Below are 19,288 nucleotides of genomic sequence, written 5' to 3'. Positions count from 1 at the left end.
ATAAATTACTGGCCCATCTAAAGGAAGAGATGGGGGAGCTTTTGTATGCTCCTTTGTGACACTGACCACCAGTTTACCATTTAAGCAATTCGCCTTGTGTACTTTTCAAAATCGAATCATGGGATTTACTTCTCAAAAGTAAATACTCATAGAAAGTATTTTGTAGGCTAGAGCAGGACCGAGAGGTTGTTTAGTTAGTTCAGCTCTTACAAGACTCACAACCTTTCACCCTGCAAATCATCCCACACCAAAGGGGAAGTTGGTATCTAGGCTAGTTAGGCCACCGTGTCTGTAGCCTGTGGTTCATTTTTCATTCATGATCTCATTTACTGTTAGTCCGAATATTTGCTATAGTCATAAATATGGTTTCTGTAGAATAGAGTGGAGCTGTCAGTTGTTTTGAAAATGTACATTTGGTTTCAGTCTTGTGTTTAGGATATTGATCAAAATGTAATTCAAAAATTCAGGTGGAAGGGTTTCTGGCCTCTGCATTTGGTTTGGAACAAGTTATGCAGCTTTTAAAAATAGAAAATGCTTTTGTTTTACTCACGGGTAACATCATAGGCCTAGTATATTCTTGTTTGTATGGTAGGATGTAGGTGATTTTTAAGATGAAAACATTAAATGCCACCTAATGCTGAGATGGCAGTGAAACTTGCAATTGTTCATGAGCAGAAAGTACCCCTGTTCTCGATGGCCTATAGTGGTTGACAACTACACCCAGTGTGAGACTACAGGTCCAGTCAATCCCCCATCTATATCAATGCTGAAAAGAGGGACAAGAAAGTGATTGCCCTCTGTAAATACTAGAGATTTGGCTGAAACGTCAGTCCATAGGGAAGTGGTGTATCTGACTGAGAAAGAATGCGGGAATGAATTAATGGAAACTGTTATGTGTTGTGTGTGTGATTAACCTTGTCTGTGTTTGTTAAGGTGGAAAAGTTCTTTGGTCTGTTTCAGCTCCTATCACATTTTCACTTTAGAGATGTGATGGCGTCTTCCTCCTCCCCTCACCCCATCTCACTTCATCATCCTTCTCCTCATCCTCTCGTCTCAGTCTCAAACACTGGCTCTATGCCTAAATTTGAACACAGAAACTCGGTAGGAGAAATATGCACTCAGAGCCCTCATTCCTATGATGATGTTGTCATGTCTTACACAACCACGCCCCATTAATTTTCAGTAGAGGGAAGCAATGTGGGCGGAGGGACCATGGGGCGACGCGTGCTTGGGCGAGGGTGCGTGAACAAGGTGGACCGAAGCTGGGGAAAGCTGAACTTTATGCAATATCACAACGTTATTGACCAATCGAAAACAAAATATGGACCTCCACAAGTCTGGTTCATCCTTGGGAGCAATTTCCAAATGCCTGAAGCTACCACGTTCATCTGTACAAACAATAGTACGCAAGTATTTTTTACATTTTTTATTATTATTTTTTTTAACCTTTATTTAACCAGGCAAGTCAGTTAAGAAAAATTCTTGTTTTCAATGACGGCCTAGGAACAGTGGGTTAACTGCCTGTTCAGGGGCAGAACGACAGATTTGTACCTTGTCAGCTCGGGGGTTTGAACTTGCAACCTTCCGGTTACAAGTCCAAGGCTCTAACCACTAGGCTACCCTGCCGCCCCATGGGACCACGCAGCCATCATACCGCTCAGGAAGGAGCAAAGGACCTTGTGAAGATGCTGGAGGGAACAGGTACAAAAGTATCTATATCTACATTAAAACGAGTCCGATATCGACATAACCTGAAAGGCCACTCAGCAAGGAAGAAGCCACTGCTCCAAAACTACCATAGAAAATATAGAATACGGTTTGCAACTGCACATGGGGACAAAGATCGTACTTTTTGGAGAAAGGTCCTCTGGTCTGATGAAACAAAAATTGAACTGTATGGCTATAATGACCATCGTTATGTTTGGAGGGAAAAAGTGGGATGCTTGCAAGCAGAAGAACACCATCCCAACCATGAAGCATGGGGGTGGCAGCATCATGTTGTGGGGGTGCTTTGCTGAAGGAGGGGCTGGTGCACTTCACAAAATAGATGGCATCATGAGGTAGGACAATTATGTGGATATATTGAAGCAACATCTCAAGACATCAGTCAGGAAGTTAAAGCTTGGTTGCAAATGGGTCTTCCAAATGGACAATGACCCCAAGTATACTTTCAAAGTTGTGGCAAAATGGCTTAAGGACGACATTGTCATGTTTTGTCTTAGATTGTCTTGTCATTTTGCTTTTCCTTCTGTTCGTTTTCCCCCTGCTGGTCTTTTTAGGTTCGTTCCCCTTTTTCTCTCTCCCTTCCTCTCTCTCTTCTCTCTATCGTTCCGTTCCTGCTCCCAGCTGTTCCTATTCCCCTAATCAATCATTTAGTCTTCCCACACCTGTTCCTTATCTTTTCCCCTGATTAGAGTCCCTATTTCTTCCCTTGTTTTCCGTTCCTGTCCTGTCGGATCCTTGTCTATTGTTCACCGTGCTGTGTTTGTGTATCGCCCTGTCGTGTCGTGTTTCCCTCAGATGCTGCGTGGTGAGCAGGTGTCAGAGTCTGCTAAGTTCAAGTGCCTTCCCGAGGCAACCTGCTGTTCAAGATCGAGTCTCCAGTCTGTTCTCGTCATTACGAGTGGAAATTGTGTTTTTTGATTGTATTTTACTTTACTGGATTAAAGACTCTGTTTTCGCCAAGTCGCTTTTGGGTCCTCATTCACCTGCGTAACAGAAGGATCCGACCAAGAATGGACCCAGCGACTATGGATTCTCTCTACTCTACTCTCGAGTTCCAGGGAGCGATGCTCGGCAGACACGAGCAGGAATTGTCTGCTGCTCGACATGCCGTTGAGACCCTGGCCGCTCAGGTCTCCGACCTCTCAGGACAATATCAGAGTCTTCGTCTCGTGCCACCAGCTACTTCCGGGTCTTCCGAGCCTCCGGAACCTAGGGTTAATAACCCACCATGTTATTCTGGGCAGCCCACTGAGTGCCGCTCCTTTCTCACCCAGTGTGATATAGTGTTCTCTCTCCAACCCAACACATACTCAAGAGAGAGAGCTCGGATTGCCTACGTCATATCACTCCTTACTGGTCGGGCTCGGCAGTGGGGCACAGCTATCTGGGAGGCAAGCGCTGAGTGTACTAACAATTATCTGAACTTTAAAGAGGAGATGATAAGGGTTTTTGATCGCTCAGTTTTTGGGAAAGAAGCTTCCTGGTCCCTGTCTTCCCTATGTCAAGGTAATCGTTCCATAACGGATTACTCTATAGAGTTTCGCACTCTTGCTGCCTCCAGTAACTGGAACGAGCAGGCGTTGCTCGCTCGTTTTCTGGAGGGACTCCACGCGAAGGTTAAGGATGAGATTCTCTCTCGGGAGGTTCCATCCAGCGTGGATTCTTTGATTGAACTCGCTATTCGCATTGAACGACGGGTAGATCTTCGTCACCGAGCTCATAGAAGAGAGCTCGCGTTAACTGTGTCTCCCCTCTCTCCGACACTACCGTCTTTCCCCACTGACTCTGGTGTTGAGCCCATGCAGCTGGGGGGTATTCGCATCTCGACTAAGGAGAGGGAACGGAGAATCACCAACCGCCTCTGTCTCTATTGCGGTTCCGCTGGTCATTTTGTCATTTCATGTCCAGTTAAAGGCCAGAGCTCATCAGTAAGCGGAGGGCGACTGATAAGCGCTACTAGACGGTCCTCTCCGTCAAGTACCTGTACTACCTTACCGGTCCATCTACGCTGGACCGGATCGGCAGCTTCCTGCAGTGCATTAATAGACTCTGGGGCAGAGGGCTGTTTTATGGACGAAGCCTGGGCGCGGGAACATGACATTCCTCTCAGACAGTTAGGGAGCCCACGGTCATGTTTGCCTTGGATGGTAGTCCTCTCCCCAGTATATTATATGAAACACTACCTTTAACCCTCACTGTATCTGGTAACCATAGTGAGACCATTTCTTTTTTGATTTTTTGTTCACCTTTTACACCTGTTGTTTTGGGTCATCCCTGGCTAGTGTGTCATAATCCTTCTTTTGATTGGTCTAGTAATTCTATCCTTTCCTGGAACGTTTCTTGTCATGTGACGTGTTTAATGTCTGCTATTTCTCCTGTTTGTTCTGTCCCCTCTTCTCAGGAGGAACCTGGTGATTTGACAGGAGTGCCGGAGGAATATCATGGTCTGCGCACGGTCTTCAGTCGGTCCAGAACCAACTCCTTTCCTCCTCACCGGTCGTATGATTGTTGTCCTGATCTCTTCAAGAAGCGTTTTGCATCCGCTCCTATCCTTGTTGCACCTGACGTCACTAAACCGTTTATTGTTGAGGTTGACGCGTCGTGGGTGGGCGTGGGAGCCATTCTGTCCCAGCGCTCCGATACTGACGATGGGGTCCACCCTTGTGCGTATTTTTCTCATCGCCTGTCACCGTCGGAACGTAACTATGATGTGGCTAACCGCGAACTGCTCGCCATCCGTTTAGCCCTAGGCAAATGGCGACAGTGGTTGGAGGGGGCGACCGTTCCTTTTGTCGTTTGGACTGACCAAAAGAACCTTGAGTACATCCGTTCTGCCAAACGACTGAATGCGCGTCATGCTCGTTGGGCGTTGTTTTTCGCTCGTTTCGAATTCGTTATTTCTTATTGCCCGGGTACTAAGAACACCAAGCCTCATGCTTTATCCCGTCTCTTTAGTTCTTCTGTGGCTTCTACCGATCCCGAGGGATCCTTCCTGTTGGGCGTGTTGTCGGGTTGACTGTCTGGGGAATTGAGAGACAGGTTAAGCAAGCACTCACGCACACTGCGTCGCCGCGCGCTTGCCCTAGTAACCTTCTTTTCGTTCCTGTTTCTACTCGTCTGGCTGTTCTTCAGTGGGCTCACTCTGCCAAGTTAGCTGGCCATCCCGGCGTTCGGGGTACGCTTGCTTCTATTCGCCAGCGGTTTTGGTGGCCTACTCAGGAGCGTGACACGCGCCGGTTCGTGGCTGCGTGTTCGGACTGCGCGCAGAAGAAGTCTGGTAATTTTTTTTCTGCTTCTGCTCCTGGTCTTGCTGGGTCTCAGTCTGTTCCCTGCCATCGCATCTCTCCTGTTCTTGTTCCTGCCCTTGCTGTGTCTCAGTCTGTCCCTAGTTGTTACTCTCCTGGCCTGTTTGGTCCTGTTTGCTCTAAAGCTTTCAGTTCTCTACCCGTGTCTCATTTTTTTTTTTAGAGTAGTACCCTAGTTTCCCTTTTTTTTCTCGTTTTTCCGTTACGGTCCTGAGGAGAGGAGTTGGGTTCTTTCTCGGGACGTGCTGGACCGTTTGTGATCTATGATTTCCTCCGTTGCCGCCAGTGTTCCTCCTTGAGAGCGCCAGGAGGCGCTCGGTGAGTGGGGGGGTACTGTCATGTTTTGTCTTAGATTGTCTTGTCATTTTGCTTTTCCTTCTGTTCGTTTTCCCCCTGCTGGTCTTTTTAGGTTCGTTCCCCTTTTTCTCTCTCCCTTCCTCTCTCTCTTCTCTCTATCGTTCCGTTCCTGCTCCCAGCTGTTCCTATTCCCCTAATCAATCATTTAGTCTTCCCACACCTGTTCCTTATCTTTTCCCCTGATTAGAGTCCCTATTTCTTCCCTTGTTTTCCGTTCCTGTCCTGTCGGATCCTTGTCTATTGTTCACCGTGCTGTGTTTGTGTATCGCCCTGTCGTGTCGTGTTTCCCTCAGATGCTGCGTGGTGAGCAGGTGTCAGAGTCTGCTAAGTTCAAGTGCCTTCCCGAGGCAACCTGCTGTTCAAGATCGAGTCTCCAGTCTGTTCTCGTCATTACGAGTGGAAATTGTGTTTTTTGATTGTATTTTACTTTACTGGATTAAAGACTCTGTTTTCGCCAAGTCGCTTTTGGGTCCTCATTCACCTGCGTAACAGACATAGTCAAGATATTGGAGTTGCCATCACAAAGCCCTGACCTCAATCCTGTGGGCAGAACTGAAAAAGTGTGTGTGAGCAAGGAGGCCTACAAACCTGACTCAGTTACACCATCTCTGTCAGGAGGAATGGGCCAAAATTCACCCAACTTATTGTGGGAAGCTTGTGGAAGGCTACCTGAAACGTTTGACCCACGTTAAACAATTAAAGGCAGTCCTACCAAATACTAATTGAGTGTATGTAAACTTCTGACCCACTGGGAATGTGGTGAAAGAAATAAAAGCTGAAATAAAGCATTCTCTCTACTATTATTCTGACATTTCACATTCTTAGAGTAAAGTGGTGTTCCTAACTGACCTAAGACAGGAATTTTTACTAGGATGAAATGTCAGGAATTGTGAAACTGAGTTTAAATGTATTTGGCTAAGGTGTATGTAAACTTCCGACTTCAACTGTTTCTTGCACTACCTAGCCTGATTGCTTGCTAACACCCACGTGAAAGCAACGCTAATGTAGCTATCCAAATTGTGTTATGTGGAAATGAACTGTAAGCAGCCAGGTAATATCACGTAATGATGATGGTATATGGCCTTTTACAGAGTACCCCCCCGTGTGCTTTCCCCCAGTGAAAGTCCTAAAGCACTGTGTAAACCCACACAGTTCTCAATGTCTTTTTTTATGTTCTTTTTTTGCCTGTACACTGCTCGTTTCCAGATTCTTCTCATTCCAGTCACCCTTTAATTCCAGTGTAAGGATGAGTGAGTACATTTCAAGGCCGTTCTTCCACTACCACACCCATCACCAGTTCTCAGTGCCTGAGGAACAGGTAGAACCAGTGCTACTGGGAGATAGTGGAACCTGTCATACTGTGGCGGTGTACAGTATGTAGGACCCACCAGCGCAAACTCCGTGCCTGTCGCAGGGTAGGGACACATTAAATCCCCATTATTCCCTGTCAAATCCCCATGCCTCATAATTATTCACCTTTAGCTCTGACTCTGGGTTGACGATTGGTTTTATGATTATGATGATCAGAATTACAATGATGAAAAGATTGATGATGATACTAATTGAAACAGGGAAATTATAGGAGCATCAGAAATGGATGTTTTCTCAAACTTCAATATCACTAACATGTACTACAAATTCTAAGAGCAAAGTTCCTCAAATTATATTGTTGCTAACAAATTATTCCTGAATGTCAATGCTTTGCAATTTTATGTTGAGCTCCCAAGCAATGGGAAGACAGATATTTTCAAATCCTTTTACATTTCCATTAGTCATTCTTGTCACATATGGGATGTTTTTGTTACGTACATGTGTGCTATGTGATGGGGGGCCATTGTTTAACAAAGAGACCATTCAATCTCTCAAGAGGTTGCTACTAGATTCTCCCTCACTTACTACCCTCAGATACACGACCTTCTCAGACGACCAATGGCCAATCCCTCTTTTTCTGCTGAACCAATCAGAGAGAGGTAGTGGTTAGGGGCGTGTGAGTCTAGATGTTGAAACAGGGTGTGGTCCTGAAACTAGGTGGGCGTTGTCACTAAGTCGTGTGCTTGGCCTTGAGGGTTTAAATCTGAGTTGAATGAGTCATATAGCTGTCCTCATCTCTCTCTTTCTGACTTAATCTGCCCTGACTTTATGTGGCCTATTTCTAGACCGTCAAACATTTGAGGATTTCAAGGAAGAAACAAGCACTCTTTTTTTCTTCAGTTAATCTCTCTTTGGCTCTTCTGTTTTGCTGGGCCTGGATCATTGTGAGCTCAGTGGTTGTGGTGGCTCTCTAGTATATGTGCCTGACGGACTGCTGATTTGGGGAGAGTACTGAGGACAACTCTGCAGGTGAGTCTTGTGTTACCAATGATGCTCAGTGTTATACTCCATCTAACACTGCTGTCTATTTACTTTACTTCAAGTTTTTTACTCTTATAACACAAACCTAAACTGTCAGGGCAGGTTTTCCTTTCACCTGTAGGTCTTGTATTGAGGCCCTTGGTGGATATGATGACACTGTCCCATCTTTGTCATGTGTGCAATTTGGTTTTATTGCATTGTATGGACATGACAAATAGTAGTGTCCCACATTCATTCTCTCTCTCGCTCTCTGTCCTTAGTTTGCCGGCTCACCTCCATCCCATTCCATCTTCCTGTCATTTTTCTCAATCAACTCCTCATCCATTCCTATCTAGTGACCTCATACCACATACTGGCTGTTCAAACCAGTTCACCTCTCTGCCTCTGCCTCACCTGTTTGGCTGTCTATGTTAGTCATTGAGAGAACACTTCATTGTCTAAGGAGTAGCTAAGGAAATGTTAAATACTGCTTAACAAGCACTTTGTAAAACTACTGCCATCTTGTATTAGCAGCTATATACAATTAAAAAAAACATTACATTTCACAAGACATTAAGGGTGTGCCCTTTTGTACATGTGTGTGTGTGTGTGTGTGTGTATAGTGCGTATGTTATCGTGTGTCTGTCTCTTCAGACCATGCTGTGTGCTAGTAGTAGTTTAAACAGACCGCTCGGCGCAATCAATATGTTGATACTTCTGTAGTGATGGAGTCAATCTCTCCTCTACTTTGAGCCAGGAGAGATTAACATGCATCTTTATTAATGTTCGCTCTCAATGTACATCTAAGGGCCAGCCGTGCAGTCCTGTTCTTGGCCAATTGTAAGTCCCTCTGTGGCACATGACCACATGACTGAACAGAAGTCCAGGTGCCACACAACTAGGGCCTGTAGGACCTGCCTTGTTGATCGTGTTCTTAAGCAGGCAGAGCAGAGCTTTATTATGGACAGACCTCTCCCCATCTTAGTTACTGTGGCATCAATATGTTTTGACCATGACAGTTTACAATCCAGGCTTTCCCCAAGCAGTTTAGTCTCCTCAACTTCCTCAATATCCACATTATTCATAAGGTTTTGTTTGGGTTTTAGTGAATTATTTGTCCCAAATACAATGCTTTTAGTTTTAGAAATATTTAGTACTAACTTGTTTGTTGACACCCATTCTGAAACTGACTGCAGCTATTTAAGTGTTGCAGTGATTTCACTTGCTGTGGTATCTGATGTGTATAATGTTAAGTCATCAGCATACATAGCGATCAGGCTTTCTCAGTGGTAGGTCATTAGTAAAGATTGAAAAAGGTAAGGGGCCTAGACTGCTGCCCTGGGGAATGCCTGACTCTACCTAGATTATGTTGGAGAGTCTTCCATTAAAGAACACCCTTGGTGTTCTGTTAGATGGGTAACTCTCGATCCACAATATAGCAGAAGTTTTCCCAGCAGCAGATTATGATCAATAATGTCAGCCACTGAAGTCTAACAAAACAGCTCCCACCTTTTTATTATCAATTTATTGGAGCCAATCATCTGTAATTTGTGTAAGTGCCATACATGTTGAATGCCCTTCGTATAATTGTTCAGAAAATGTGTTGTATTTTTTTTTCTTTTCTGTGAAATGGTGTATCTGGATGAACACCATTTTTTTCACCCCCAAAGGTTTACTAAGGGTTGGTAACAGGCTGATTAGTTCACTGTTTGAGCTACTAAAGGGGGACTTACTATTCTTGGGTAGTGGAATGACTTTAGCTTCCCTCCAGGCCTGAGGGCACACACTTTCTTAGATTGAAGAGATGTCAAATAGGACTGGCAATACCATCCTCAGTAATTTTCCATCCAAGTTGTCAGACCCCGGTGGCTTGTCATTATTGATAGACCAAAACATTTTCACCTCTTCCACACTCACATTTTAGAATGCAAAATTATAATGCTTGTCTTTCGTTATTTGGTCAGTTATGCATGGATGTGCCAGACTTGTTTGCCATTAATTTTGCCTCATCCCTCTCAACCATAAAATGTTTAAATTCCTCAATCCACTGGGATTTATAAGTTTAGTCATTTTCTTAGTGGGTGCATGCTTATTAGTAACTGAAATGATTCATTTCATAAACGTGTCCAGTGTAGTGTTTGGTTGCTCCTCATTACACACCACAGACCAGTAAATATGCTTTACATCTTCAGCATAGAACTTCTTGTATGACCTCTTATACACTATATTAGGAACAGACTATGGCACTTTGGTTTTTCTAGATATGGCTACTATATTATTATCTATACATCCTATGGATTTGGATACTGCTTTAGAGCCTATTTCTGCAGCATTAGTTAAGATATGATCAATACATCCCTATGCTGTTTGTAAATACACTGGTAGGTTCACTGATAACCTGAACCAGGTTGCAGGCACTGGTTACAGTTTGAAGCTTTTTTGGGGTGGGCAGCTTGACAGCTAGTCAATATTTAGGTTCATATTACATACATTATCAAGCATTTCACACATTATCCAGATACTTACTGACAATTAGCACTTGGTGGTCGATAGCAACTACCTACAAGAACGGGCTTTAGGTGAGGCAGGTGAACCTGTAGGCATATTACTTCAACAGCATTTGACATGAGATATTCTCTAAGCTTTACAGGAATATGACTGAACATAAACGGCAACACCTCTTACCATTGGCATTCCTGCCTCTTCTGAAGATGTTGAAACCATGTATTGCTACCACTGTATCATCAAAGGTATTATAGTATTTGAGTTCAGACATAGTCAGTATATGAATGTTATGTTACTAGTTATCGATTTCATGAACATTGTTACTTACGTAGGCTACATATGTTAATATGGGCAATTTTGTTTCTCACTTTTCTGGGATTCTTGACAGCTCAACGACAACCTGGTCAGGATGATTTGAGCAAGGCTTGGGTCACTGATAAATCATTGTCTGTTTGTGAGAATATGATTTTATTAGTTAAGTGGACAGATTGATTTTAGTTTGACTCTATGCTAAAGCCTATATAGTAGATGTATTATACAGTGCATTCAGAAAGTATTCAGACCCCTGTAATTTTTCAACATTTTGTTACGTTACAGCCTTATTCTGAAATTGATTAAACTGTTTTATATACACTGCTCCAAAAAATTAAGGGAACACTAAAATAACACATCCTAGATCTGAATTAATCAAATATTCATATTAAATACTTTTTTCTTTACATAGTTTAATCTGCTGACAACAAACACACAATACTTACCAATAGAAAAAATGTATCAACCCATGAAGGTCTGGATTTGGAGTCTCACTCAAAATTTAAAGTGGAAAACCACACTACAGGCTGATCCAACTTTGATGCAATGTCCTTAAAACAAGTCAAAATGAGGCTCAGTAGTGTGTGGCCTCCACGTGCCTGTATGACCTCCCTACAACGCCTGGGCATGCTCCTGATGAGGTGGCGGATGGTCTCCTGAGGGATCTCCTCCCAGACCTGGGCTAAAGCATCCGCCAACTCCTGGATAGTCTGGTGCAACGTGGCGTTGGTGGATGGAGCGAGACACGATGTCCCAGATGTGCTCAATTGGATTCAGGTCTGGAGAACGGGCGGGCCAGTCCATAGCATCAATGCCTTCCTCTTGCAGGAACTGCTGACACACTCCAGCCACATGAGGTCTAGCATTGTCTTGCATTAGGAGGAACCCAGGGTCAACCGCACCAGCATATGGTTTCACAAGGGGTCTGAGGATCTTATCTCGGTACCTAATGGCAGTCAGACTACCTCTGGCGAGCTCATGGAGGGTTGTGCGCCCCCCCCAAAGAAATGCCACTCCACACCATGACTGACCCACCGTCAAACCGGCCATGCTGGAGGATGTTGCAGGCAGCAGAACGTTCTCCACGGCGTCACCAGACTATGTCACGTCTGTCATGTGCTCAGTGTGAACCTGATTGCATCTGTGAAGGGCACAGGGTGCCAGTGGTGAATTTGCCAATCTTGGTGTTCTCTAGCAAATGTAAGCATGCAAATGTAAGCATGCACATTTGTGGCCTGCTGGAGGTCATTTTGCAGGGCTCTGGCAGTGCTCCTCCTGCGCCTCCTTGCACAAATGCGGAGGTAGCGATCCTGTTGTTGCCCTCCTACGGCCTCCTCCACGTCTCCTGACGTACTGGCCTGTCTCCTGGTAGTGCCTCCATGCTCTGGACACTACGCTGACAGACACAGCAAACCAGTGTTTATACCGCTCAAAAAAATAAAGGGAACACTTAAACAACACAATGTAACTCTAAGTCAATCACACTTCTGTGAAATCAAACTGTCCACATAGGAAGCAACACTGATTGACAATACATATCACATGCTGTTGTGCAAATGGAATAGACAACAGGTGGAAATTATAGGCAATTAGCAAGACACCCCCAATAAAGGAATGGTTCTGCAGGTGGTGACCACAGACCACTTCTCAGTTCCTATGCTTCCTGGCTAATGTTTTGGTCACTTTTGAATGCTGGCGGTGCTTTCACTGTAGTGGTAGCATGACACTGAGTCTACAACTCACACAAGTGGCTCAGGTAGTGCAGCTCATCCAGGATGCAGCTGTGGCAAGAAGGTTTGCTGTGTCTGTCAGGGTAGTGTCCAGAGCATGGAGGCGCTACCAGGAGTCTCTTCTTTACTGTTGACGTTGAGACTGGTGTTTTGTGGGTACTATTTAATGACTTTGCCAGTTGAGGACTTGTGAGGTGTCTTTCTAAAACTAGACACTAATGTACTTGTCCTCTTGCTCAGTTGTGCACCGGGGCCTCCCACTCTTTCTGTTCTGGTTAGAGCCAGTTTGCGCTGTTCTGTGAAGGGCGTAATACAAAGTGTTGTACCAGATCTTCAGTTTCTTGGCAATTTCTAGCATGGAAAAGCCTTAATTTCTCAGAACAAGAATAGACTGACAAATTTCAGAAGGAAGTTCTTTGTTTCTGCCCCTTTTGAGCCTGTAATCGAACCCACACATGCTGATACTCAACTCGTCTAAAGAAGGCCAGTTTTATTGCTTCAAGCAGGACAACTGTTTTAGCTGTGCTAACATAATTGCAACAGGGTTTTCTAATGATCATTAGCCTTTTTAAAATGATAAACTAGGATTAGCAATCACATTGTGCCAGTGGAACACAGGAGTGATGGTTGCTGATGCTGAATGGGCCTCTGTACGCCTATGTAGATATTCCAATCAAAATCTGCCGTTTCCAGCTACAATAGTCTTTTACAACATTCACAACGTCTACACTGTATTTCTGATCAATTTGATGTTATTTTAATGGACACAAGTGATCTTTCTTTCAAAAATAAGGACCTTTCTAAGTGACCCCAAACTTTTGAATGGTAGTATATTTGAAATAGTATTTGAACCCAAGTCAGATTTTTATATCCATGGCAAATAGTTGAATATAACACTTGGCTATTATAGAAAAGTGACAGTAATATTACAAAGGCTACCTATGAATATTCCCAGTAGGATCTATTTGACATTGACTGACATGCAGTACATGGCCAAATGGACTAAAGTGCCCTCTACAACTGTTTTTATTGTCGTGAAGCTTTTGTTTGTCTATCAATATCCCCTTATACTACCTACCGCATTGTGCCCTGGAGCAAGGCACTTTACCCCTAAGTGCACCAGAGAAGCTGCTCTGCCGCAGCCCCTGTGCTGCTTCCAGCCTGTGATGTGTCATGTTGGGTACTACGGTGACAACAATAAGAAAGTATATCTGTGCAAATGGACCAATAAAGCAAGTGTTGTATTGTTTTATTATCAGTCCGTCATCAAAGCAGGTATATGATGGGCCTGTGCAGCTGCCTCTGTTTGTTTAGTGTGGGAGGCCGTGTGGCAGTGCTTTGTTCATCATCTTACGTCTCTATAGGTCTCAGTACACATTATTGTATCCCCTGTAGGCATAACCTGCCATTATCACCACCAAATGTTTTTTTTTCAAGCTAATTGTATTTTTGTCTGTATATTTCAGTGTTTTTTTGATTGACTGAATAAAGGAGAAAAGAGGCCATCAAGATGCTGCGAGAAGTGGGATCCAATATTATGGTGTTTTATGAGTATGTATTGCAGAGAACAGGTGAGTGCTTTCACATGAGTTTATATTTTTAATTTAATTTTTCATCAATTTGGCTATTTGCAGTTTACCATACTGTTGGTGTAACCTGTATTGTGGTCTCAAATATTGAATTGCTTGATTTCTTGTCCTCAGACCACCGGTTGTTGCCCTACCCGTTGATGCGGACCCCCTTCCAGATGACCAGCATCCTGATGGGCTATGTGTTCTTCTCGCTGTACGCAGGGCCTCTGTTGATGGCCAACCGCAAGCCATATAACCTCAAAACAGCCATGATCATCTATAACTTCAGCATGGTGTCCCTAAACGCCTTCCTAGTCTATGAGGTGAGCAAAGCATTTAGTTATTCAGGAGAATGAAAGTTCTTCAAAGAGCCTTGTTGTGAAGACATACTATACTGTAATAAAACTTTTCCCAGCCTTTATGAATTGATGTGACAGCGAGTTCTGTGCTTTGTCTTTGCAGTTCCTGATGTCAGGATGGGGAACCACTTTTACCTGGAGATGTGACCTGTGTGACTACTCAAGCAACCCACAGGCTCTAAGGGTATCTATCTTGTTTTTTTGAGAGAATCTGTATTGCATCTCCATGAAATGTGTGTTTTACTTTACATTACATTCAAATATGCATATGTGACTTATTGTCTGTACTTTTTTTTCTCCTTTTGTCAGATGGTTCAAGTGGCCTGGTGGTTTTTGTTCTCTAAATTCACTGAGCTTCTGGACACCGTAAGAGCGATTTTCTCTATCAGAACATTGTTTGTAAATAAAATGTTTGATGCTAGCTTAAATCATTTAGATTTTGTACATATTCTGACCATCTTTCTCCGACACCCTTAGTAAAATACAAATGGAGACTTCTGAACAATGTTTGCTTTAAGTAACTTGAGCTCTTGTCTGATTTTCAGTTTTTCTTTGTGCTGCGTAAGAAACAAAGCCAGATCACATTTCTACATGTCTTTCATCACTCCTTCATGCCCTTCACTTGGTGGTGGGGAATTACCATTGCTCCTGGTAAGCTTGACCTCTGACCTCATCCCAATGCAGTATGCTTACAGCTGGTCATGTAACCTGTTTAACATTAACTTTTGAGGGGGTTGTTTAAATCTTTTTCACAATGAATCTTCTGCAATTTTACAAGGGAATAAGAACATTAAACAAAATCCATTTAGTAACGTATTTATTTTGTTATCCCCCTGTGATTAAGATTTACTCTCTGATTATGTTTGTTTTAATACTCTGTGAACCTCCAGCAGGGGGAATGAGCTCGTTCCATGCCATGGTCAACTGCTGTGTCCACGTCATCATGTACACCTACTACGGCCTGTCCGCTGCCGGACCTCGCTTCCAAAAATACCTCTGGTGGAAGAAGTACATGACTGCAATCCAGCTGGTGGGTGGTGGGTGTTATTTCTTAATGATGTACTATTGGAAGAAAGTATGTTAAAGGGGAGCATTTGTGGATAGCTGTGAATTGGTGACTCCTGTGCAAACTTCCCATCAAAATGTTCTTCCTTCTATAGATCCAGTTTGTGCTGATCTCACTTCACATCTCTCAGTACTACTTCATGGAGAAGTGTGACTTTCAGGTGCCCATGTTCATTCACCTGATCTGGATGTACGGCACCTTCTTCTTCCTACTATTCTCCAACTTCTGGATTCAGGCCTACGTGAAGGGGAAAAGGCTGCCTACGGCAACTATGGAGAAGCTAAAGCAGAATGCCGTTATAGTGGTCATCAACAGCAAGCCGCTGGAGAATAGCAACGGGACAGCACATCGTGTCAACAGCCATAACCAAATAGGCAAAGTGAAGGAAGTCTAGTTTCGTCCTTTTGGAAGGGGGGGAAACAACTGTCTGAAGGAGCCTGAAATGCCAAAGATTCCAAAAAAGTATGCTCTTAGCTACTGAACACTTTATATTTATCTGCAGTTCATGGAATATGAATGGCATTATGGACTTGGCAGTTATTCCCTACTTGCCACACTTAAATTGTGGGTAGTGGTTTTAACTGTTACGTCACTAATACCTCAAACCCAGGCTTGAAATGGACTCTTCTGGTTTGACTGGAACACACTTGTAAATAGTTACTTTCAAAGAGGTGGTGTTTGTCACTGACCAACTCATTCATTACTGAGGCACAAGACAGCAGCATTCTTGATAAGGGTCTGCAGTAGCTATTGGAGAAGTTCTAGGAACTGTGCTGAGTCAGCAACATGCCCAATATTATGCACCCTAGAAAATAATGAAAAGGGTTTTGAACTCAACTGACTTGCCTAGTTAAAAGGTTACAAATAACATTGAGTGCCCTAACAGTATTTGCAATAACACTAGTTAATCAATATCAAGTGGCAGCAAAATATTCGAAGGCAAGAATATTTTTCAATTAATAAAAAAAGTACACAATTGAGGCGATCCATAACTTAAAACAATACAGAAGTCCATTATCAGATAGCTGTGTGTATAATGCTGCGAGTGGACTTCATCTCATTTGCCTTCTTTTTGACTGGATCCAGCGCAAAGCTCTTCCAGAACCGGACAATTTCATCACCAGCTACAGTGGCAATAGTCGAGCAGTCTGACCTCATGACCTGGGGTGAATAAAAACAGTTTGAAGTTTGTTTTAAACTTTCGACACCTGAATAAATCCAAGGTTAGTTTGAAATGTGTGCTCCGAGACCATCTGCAAGAGACACAGCCCAAACACGGACTTCCCCACAATTCCCAACCAATGCAGCTCTGGTACGAGTCCTCAATTTGAATGGGTTGATAGTTGGAGAATTTGAGAAGTAGGATGGACTACGATAGACTTACAGCGTCAGACAATGCTCTTTGTCAACTGACATTAATGACAACTGCACAGAGCCATTAAGTTTACACATAGTGAATGAATAGCAGTTTCAGACAAGCATTGCCAGAACTGCATGTGACCAATAAAATTTGATTTGACACTTACCATTGAGCTCTGACACTTCAGTCAAGGAGGGGGTACTACCAGATGACTACGTTGTGGGAATATCCGAGGCTGGAGACCAATTCCTTGTAGTTTGGCGCAAACATCAAAGAGGAGATCTGCAAGGCAAATTAGAACACGAGTTAACTTCAGATCATACGGCATAGCAGTTACGAAAAGTAAAACTTCAAAAATGGCTGGTATGCAAATACACATGCTGCTATGACTGAGCAAGGCCCTGGAGGTAATGACAAAGTACATTTTGTTAGAGTTAAAGGTGGGTGCAGTTACCTGAGACTGAGTGTCCAGACCATTGATGCAGGAGCCACAGTTGACGTTCCAGATGCGGATGTGGCAGTCTCTGGTGCCACCTCCAGAAGCAAGAATGTTGTGTTCATGGGCACCAGGTCAAAGCCTAAATTATTTTGTAAGAGAAATTAGTGTGCAGCAAAGTGTCATAGTTTCAAATTTCACAGCAAGATATTTTTAAGTTCAAAATGTGTTCACCTTGACTGCTCCTTGGTGCTCACTGAAGCAGTGCACAGAACTGCTGCCTTGGCCACTACCATCCTGCACACCTGACCACACATACACCAGGTTGACGTTGCCTCCAGAGGCCAGGTATCTTCAGTCAGGGTACCACTTAAGCCCACACACATCCTGAGAGTGCCCAGACAGGGTGAAGTGGTCGGCTACCCTCACATGGTGGTGGATGTGACCCGATCTGGAGCCTCTTGAAAAAACAAAGCATAAAATGTTTAAACACTAATGCTATTTTTGCTCAGTTGACAAATGAAGTGATCAGATTAGTCAAAAGATGAATAATTGGGAAAAAGATTAGAATTGAGCTGCCTGTTTAGACATAATGAACATCTTGAGCATAAGTATCACAAAAGATCCTGGCAGGACAGAGACTTGACTATTCCAAATTTGACATTCAAGACATGATTCTTTACCTGGAGAGAATATAATCGTTCCAACTCAGGCTGGCAATTATGGCAGTGTGGCTGGCCATGCTGCATAGACACTTCTGGTTCTCCACATCCCACAACTACGGTAAGTCAAATTCAGGTGAAATATTAAAAACAGAAAGCATCAAATTATTCTCCCCAACACCATAACATTGCAATGAAGCCAAATATTTAGATGAGTACTGGGTGTTCACTTCAGACATTTACATGAACTTTGCAGATGGAGCGCGAGGAGGACTATGTCACCCTGGGCTGCGTCCCACAGGTAAACTGTTGCGAAGGGCAACCGCTAAAAGGTTCCAACTGCTCCAGTCCAGTAGGTTCAAATCTGTGGGAAGAGAAAGGTAAATAGTTAAGTCAGTTAAAGAACACTCCTGCCACCACAACTAATTTAATTAAGTCGATAGAGTAGAGATGAAAGGGCCAGATCCCAATTTGAGATAGTTGCTTTAATCACTTTCTGCAAATTTCCCACTGAAATCTGTGTTATTTAGATAAACAGCAGGCCCATGTTTCACTCACAGCTAGGACTACTCTCCAGGTAGGTAGGTTACTGTCCATTTAATGTGCTGGCAGGAGCTCTAAGATATACCTGTAGGATAAGTCCCTCTGTACCTTCTCAACAGACAGGTTTTTAGATGTGTTGTGGTGATGTGTTGGCAGGAGACACAGAAATCATTTCGGAGTTCAGAAGCTTCTAAGAAACTGTCGGACACAGATGATATGCATCTGGTCTTTTTGGGACAGACTGGGATAGGAACTTGACTGTAGAGGACTTTCAGGTTGTTCTGGTAACCTGCAAAGAAAAAGAATGGAACATTAGATTTTGATATCAATAATCAACTGACAAGTCACACCATCATTACCAGTGGGAGGCCTACCTTCTGGAGCATTCAAGGGTTTTCCTCCCAGATGCAAGATCTTTGCCTCACCAATGTCATCTCCATTGAGTGACAGACCAAGCCTTCTGGTTCTCCTACAAAGACAGATGTGCAGCTGTTGATTTACAATGCATTAACAAAATGTGCTGATGTGCAATGTTAAAGAGCCTCACTGATGTTGCTGTGGAGGGGTTTGTGGCCATAGGCTCATTTTCCTTTGAAAGCAGGAAGCTTCCCAAGTCCATATGTTTGTTATTCCTAGTGGGAATTAAACGGTCCCCACTGGCCTTTAAAGTTGTGCACTTACCCATTTTTACCTAAGAAAGAGAGAAGGGGCAAATTAGTGGAACCATTGGTGAAACCACTGACAGCCAACAGTGCCACACCCATAGACAGCTGAAAGACAGTAAACAGAAGCAAATGCAGTAGAGCAAAGGTGAAAAGCATAATAGTTAGCTACCTGCTAAAGAGCGCTGGTGTTGGCACTGTTGGTAGACATGGACGAAATGGCTTTTCCGTTTGTGATTGGCATATCAAGCTTCAGAATGCTATGAATGCCATTCTCGAATCCATATTGGGCCATGTTCGAATCTGCCTCTCGGACTCCCTGCAGGGTAAAATAATAAATCCACATTTTTTTTAAACGATCCTA

The 19,288-nt window shown here is 43.5% G+C and overlaps 1 protein-coding gene and 1 pseudogene across 2 annotated transcripts; one reads left to right on the top strand and one right to left on the bottom strand.

Annotated features, from left to right (window-relative positions):
• The first annotated feature begins 1,298 nt into the window (after window positions 1-1,298).
• Window positions 1,299-16,786, top strand: LOC124009949 (elongation of very long chain fatty acids protein 1-like). 2 transcript variants are annotated; one of them, XM_046322209.1, is made up of 8 exons: window positions 1,299-1,402; window positions 13,732-13,836; window positions 13,969-14,159; window positions 14,299-14,379; window positions 14,505-14,561; window positions 14,741-14,846; window positions 15,086-15,225; window positions 15,356-16,786. In XM_046322209.1, the coding sequence occupies exons 2-8, from the start codon at window positions 13,776-13,778 to the stop codon at window positions 15,653-15,655; spliced, it is 936 nt and encodes a 311-aa protein (XP_046178165.1). In that variant the 5' UTR covers window positions 1,299-1,402; window positions 13,732-13,775; the 3' UTR covers window positions 15,656-16,786. The 2 variants fall into 2 exon arrangements, with proteins under 2 accessions (XP_046178165.1, XP_046178164.1); XM_046322208.1 differs by lacking the exon at window positions 1,299-1,402 and adding an exon at window positions 7,444-7,727.
• Window positions 16,667-18,947, bottom strand: LOC124009113 (annotated as a pseudogene).
• Window positions 18,948-19,288: the final 341 nt, after the last annotated feature.

Source organism: Oncorhynchus gorbuscha, linkage group LG22 (genome assembly GCF_021184085.1).
Source record: "Oncorhynchus gorbuscha isolate QuinsamMale2020 ecotype Even-year linkage group LG22, OgorEven_v1.0, whole genome shotgun sequence".
In the NCBI taxonomy this organism is placed as follows: Eukaryota; Metazoa; Chordata; class Actinopteri; order Salmoniformes; family Salmonidae; genus Oncorhynchus; species Oncorhynchus gorbuscha.
The sequence above is the reverse complement of the archived record's forward strand: the minus strand, read 5'-3'. Positions and strand labels throughout refer to the sequence as shown.

What these genes read in the sequence shown, in the direction of transcription:
- LOC124009949 (XM_046322209.1), top strand. Translation starts at nt 13,776, where the DNA reads ATGCTGCGAGAAGTGGGATCCAATATTATGGTGTTTTATGAGTATGTA. An exon ending in GTATGTATTGCAGAGAACAG is followed by an intron (nt 13,837 to 13,968) that starts GTGAGTGCTTTC and finishes TCTTGTCCTCAG; the next exon opens with ACCACCGGTTGTTGCCCTAC. An exon ending in TCACTGAGCTTCTGGACACC is followed by an intron (nt 14,562 to 14,740) that starts GTAAGAGCGATT and finishes TCTGATTTTCAG; the next exon opens with TTTTTCTTTGTGCTGCGTAA.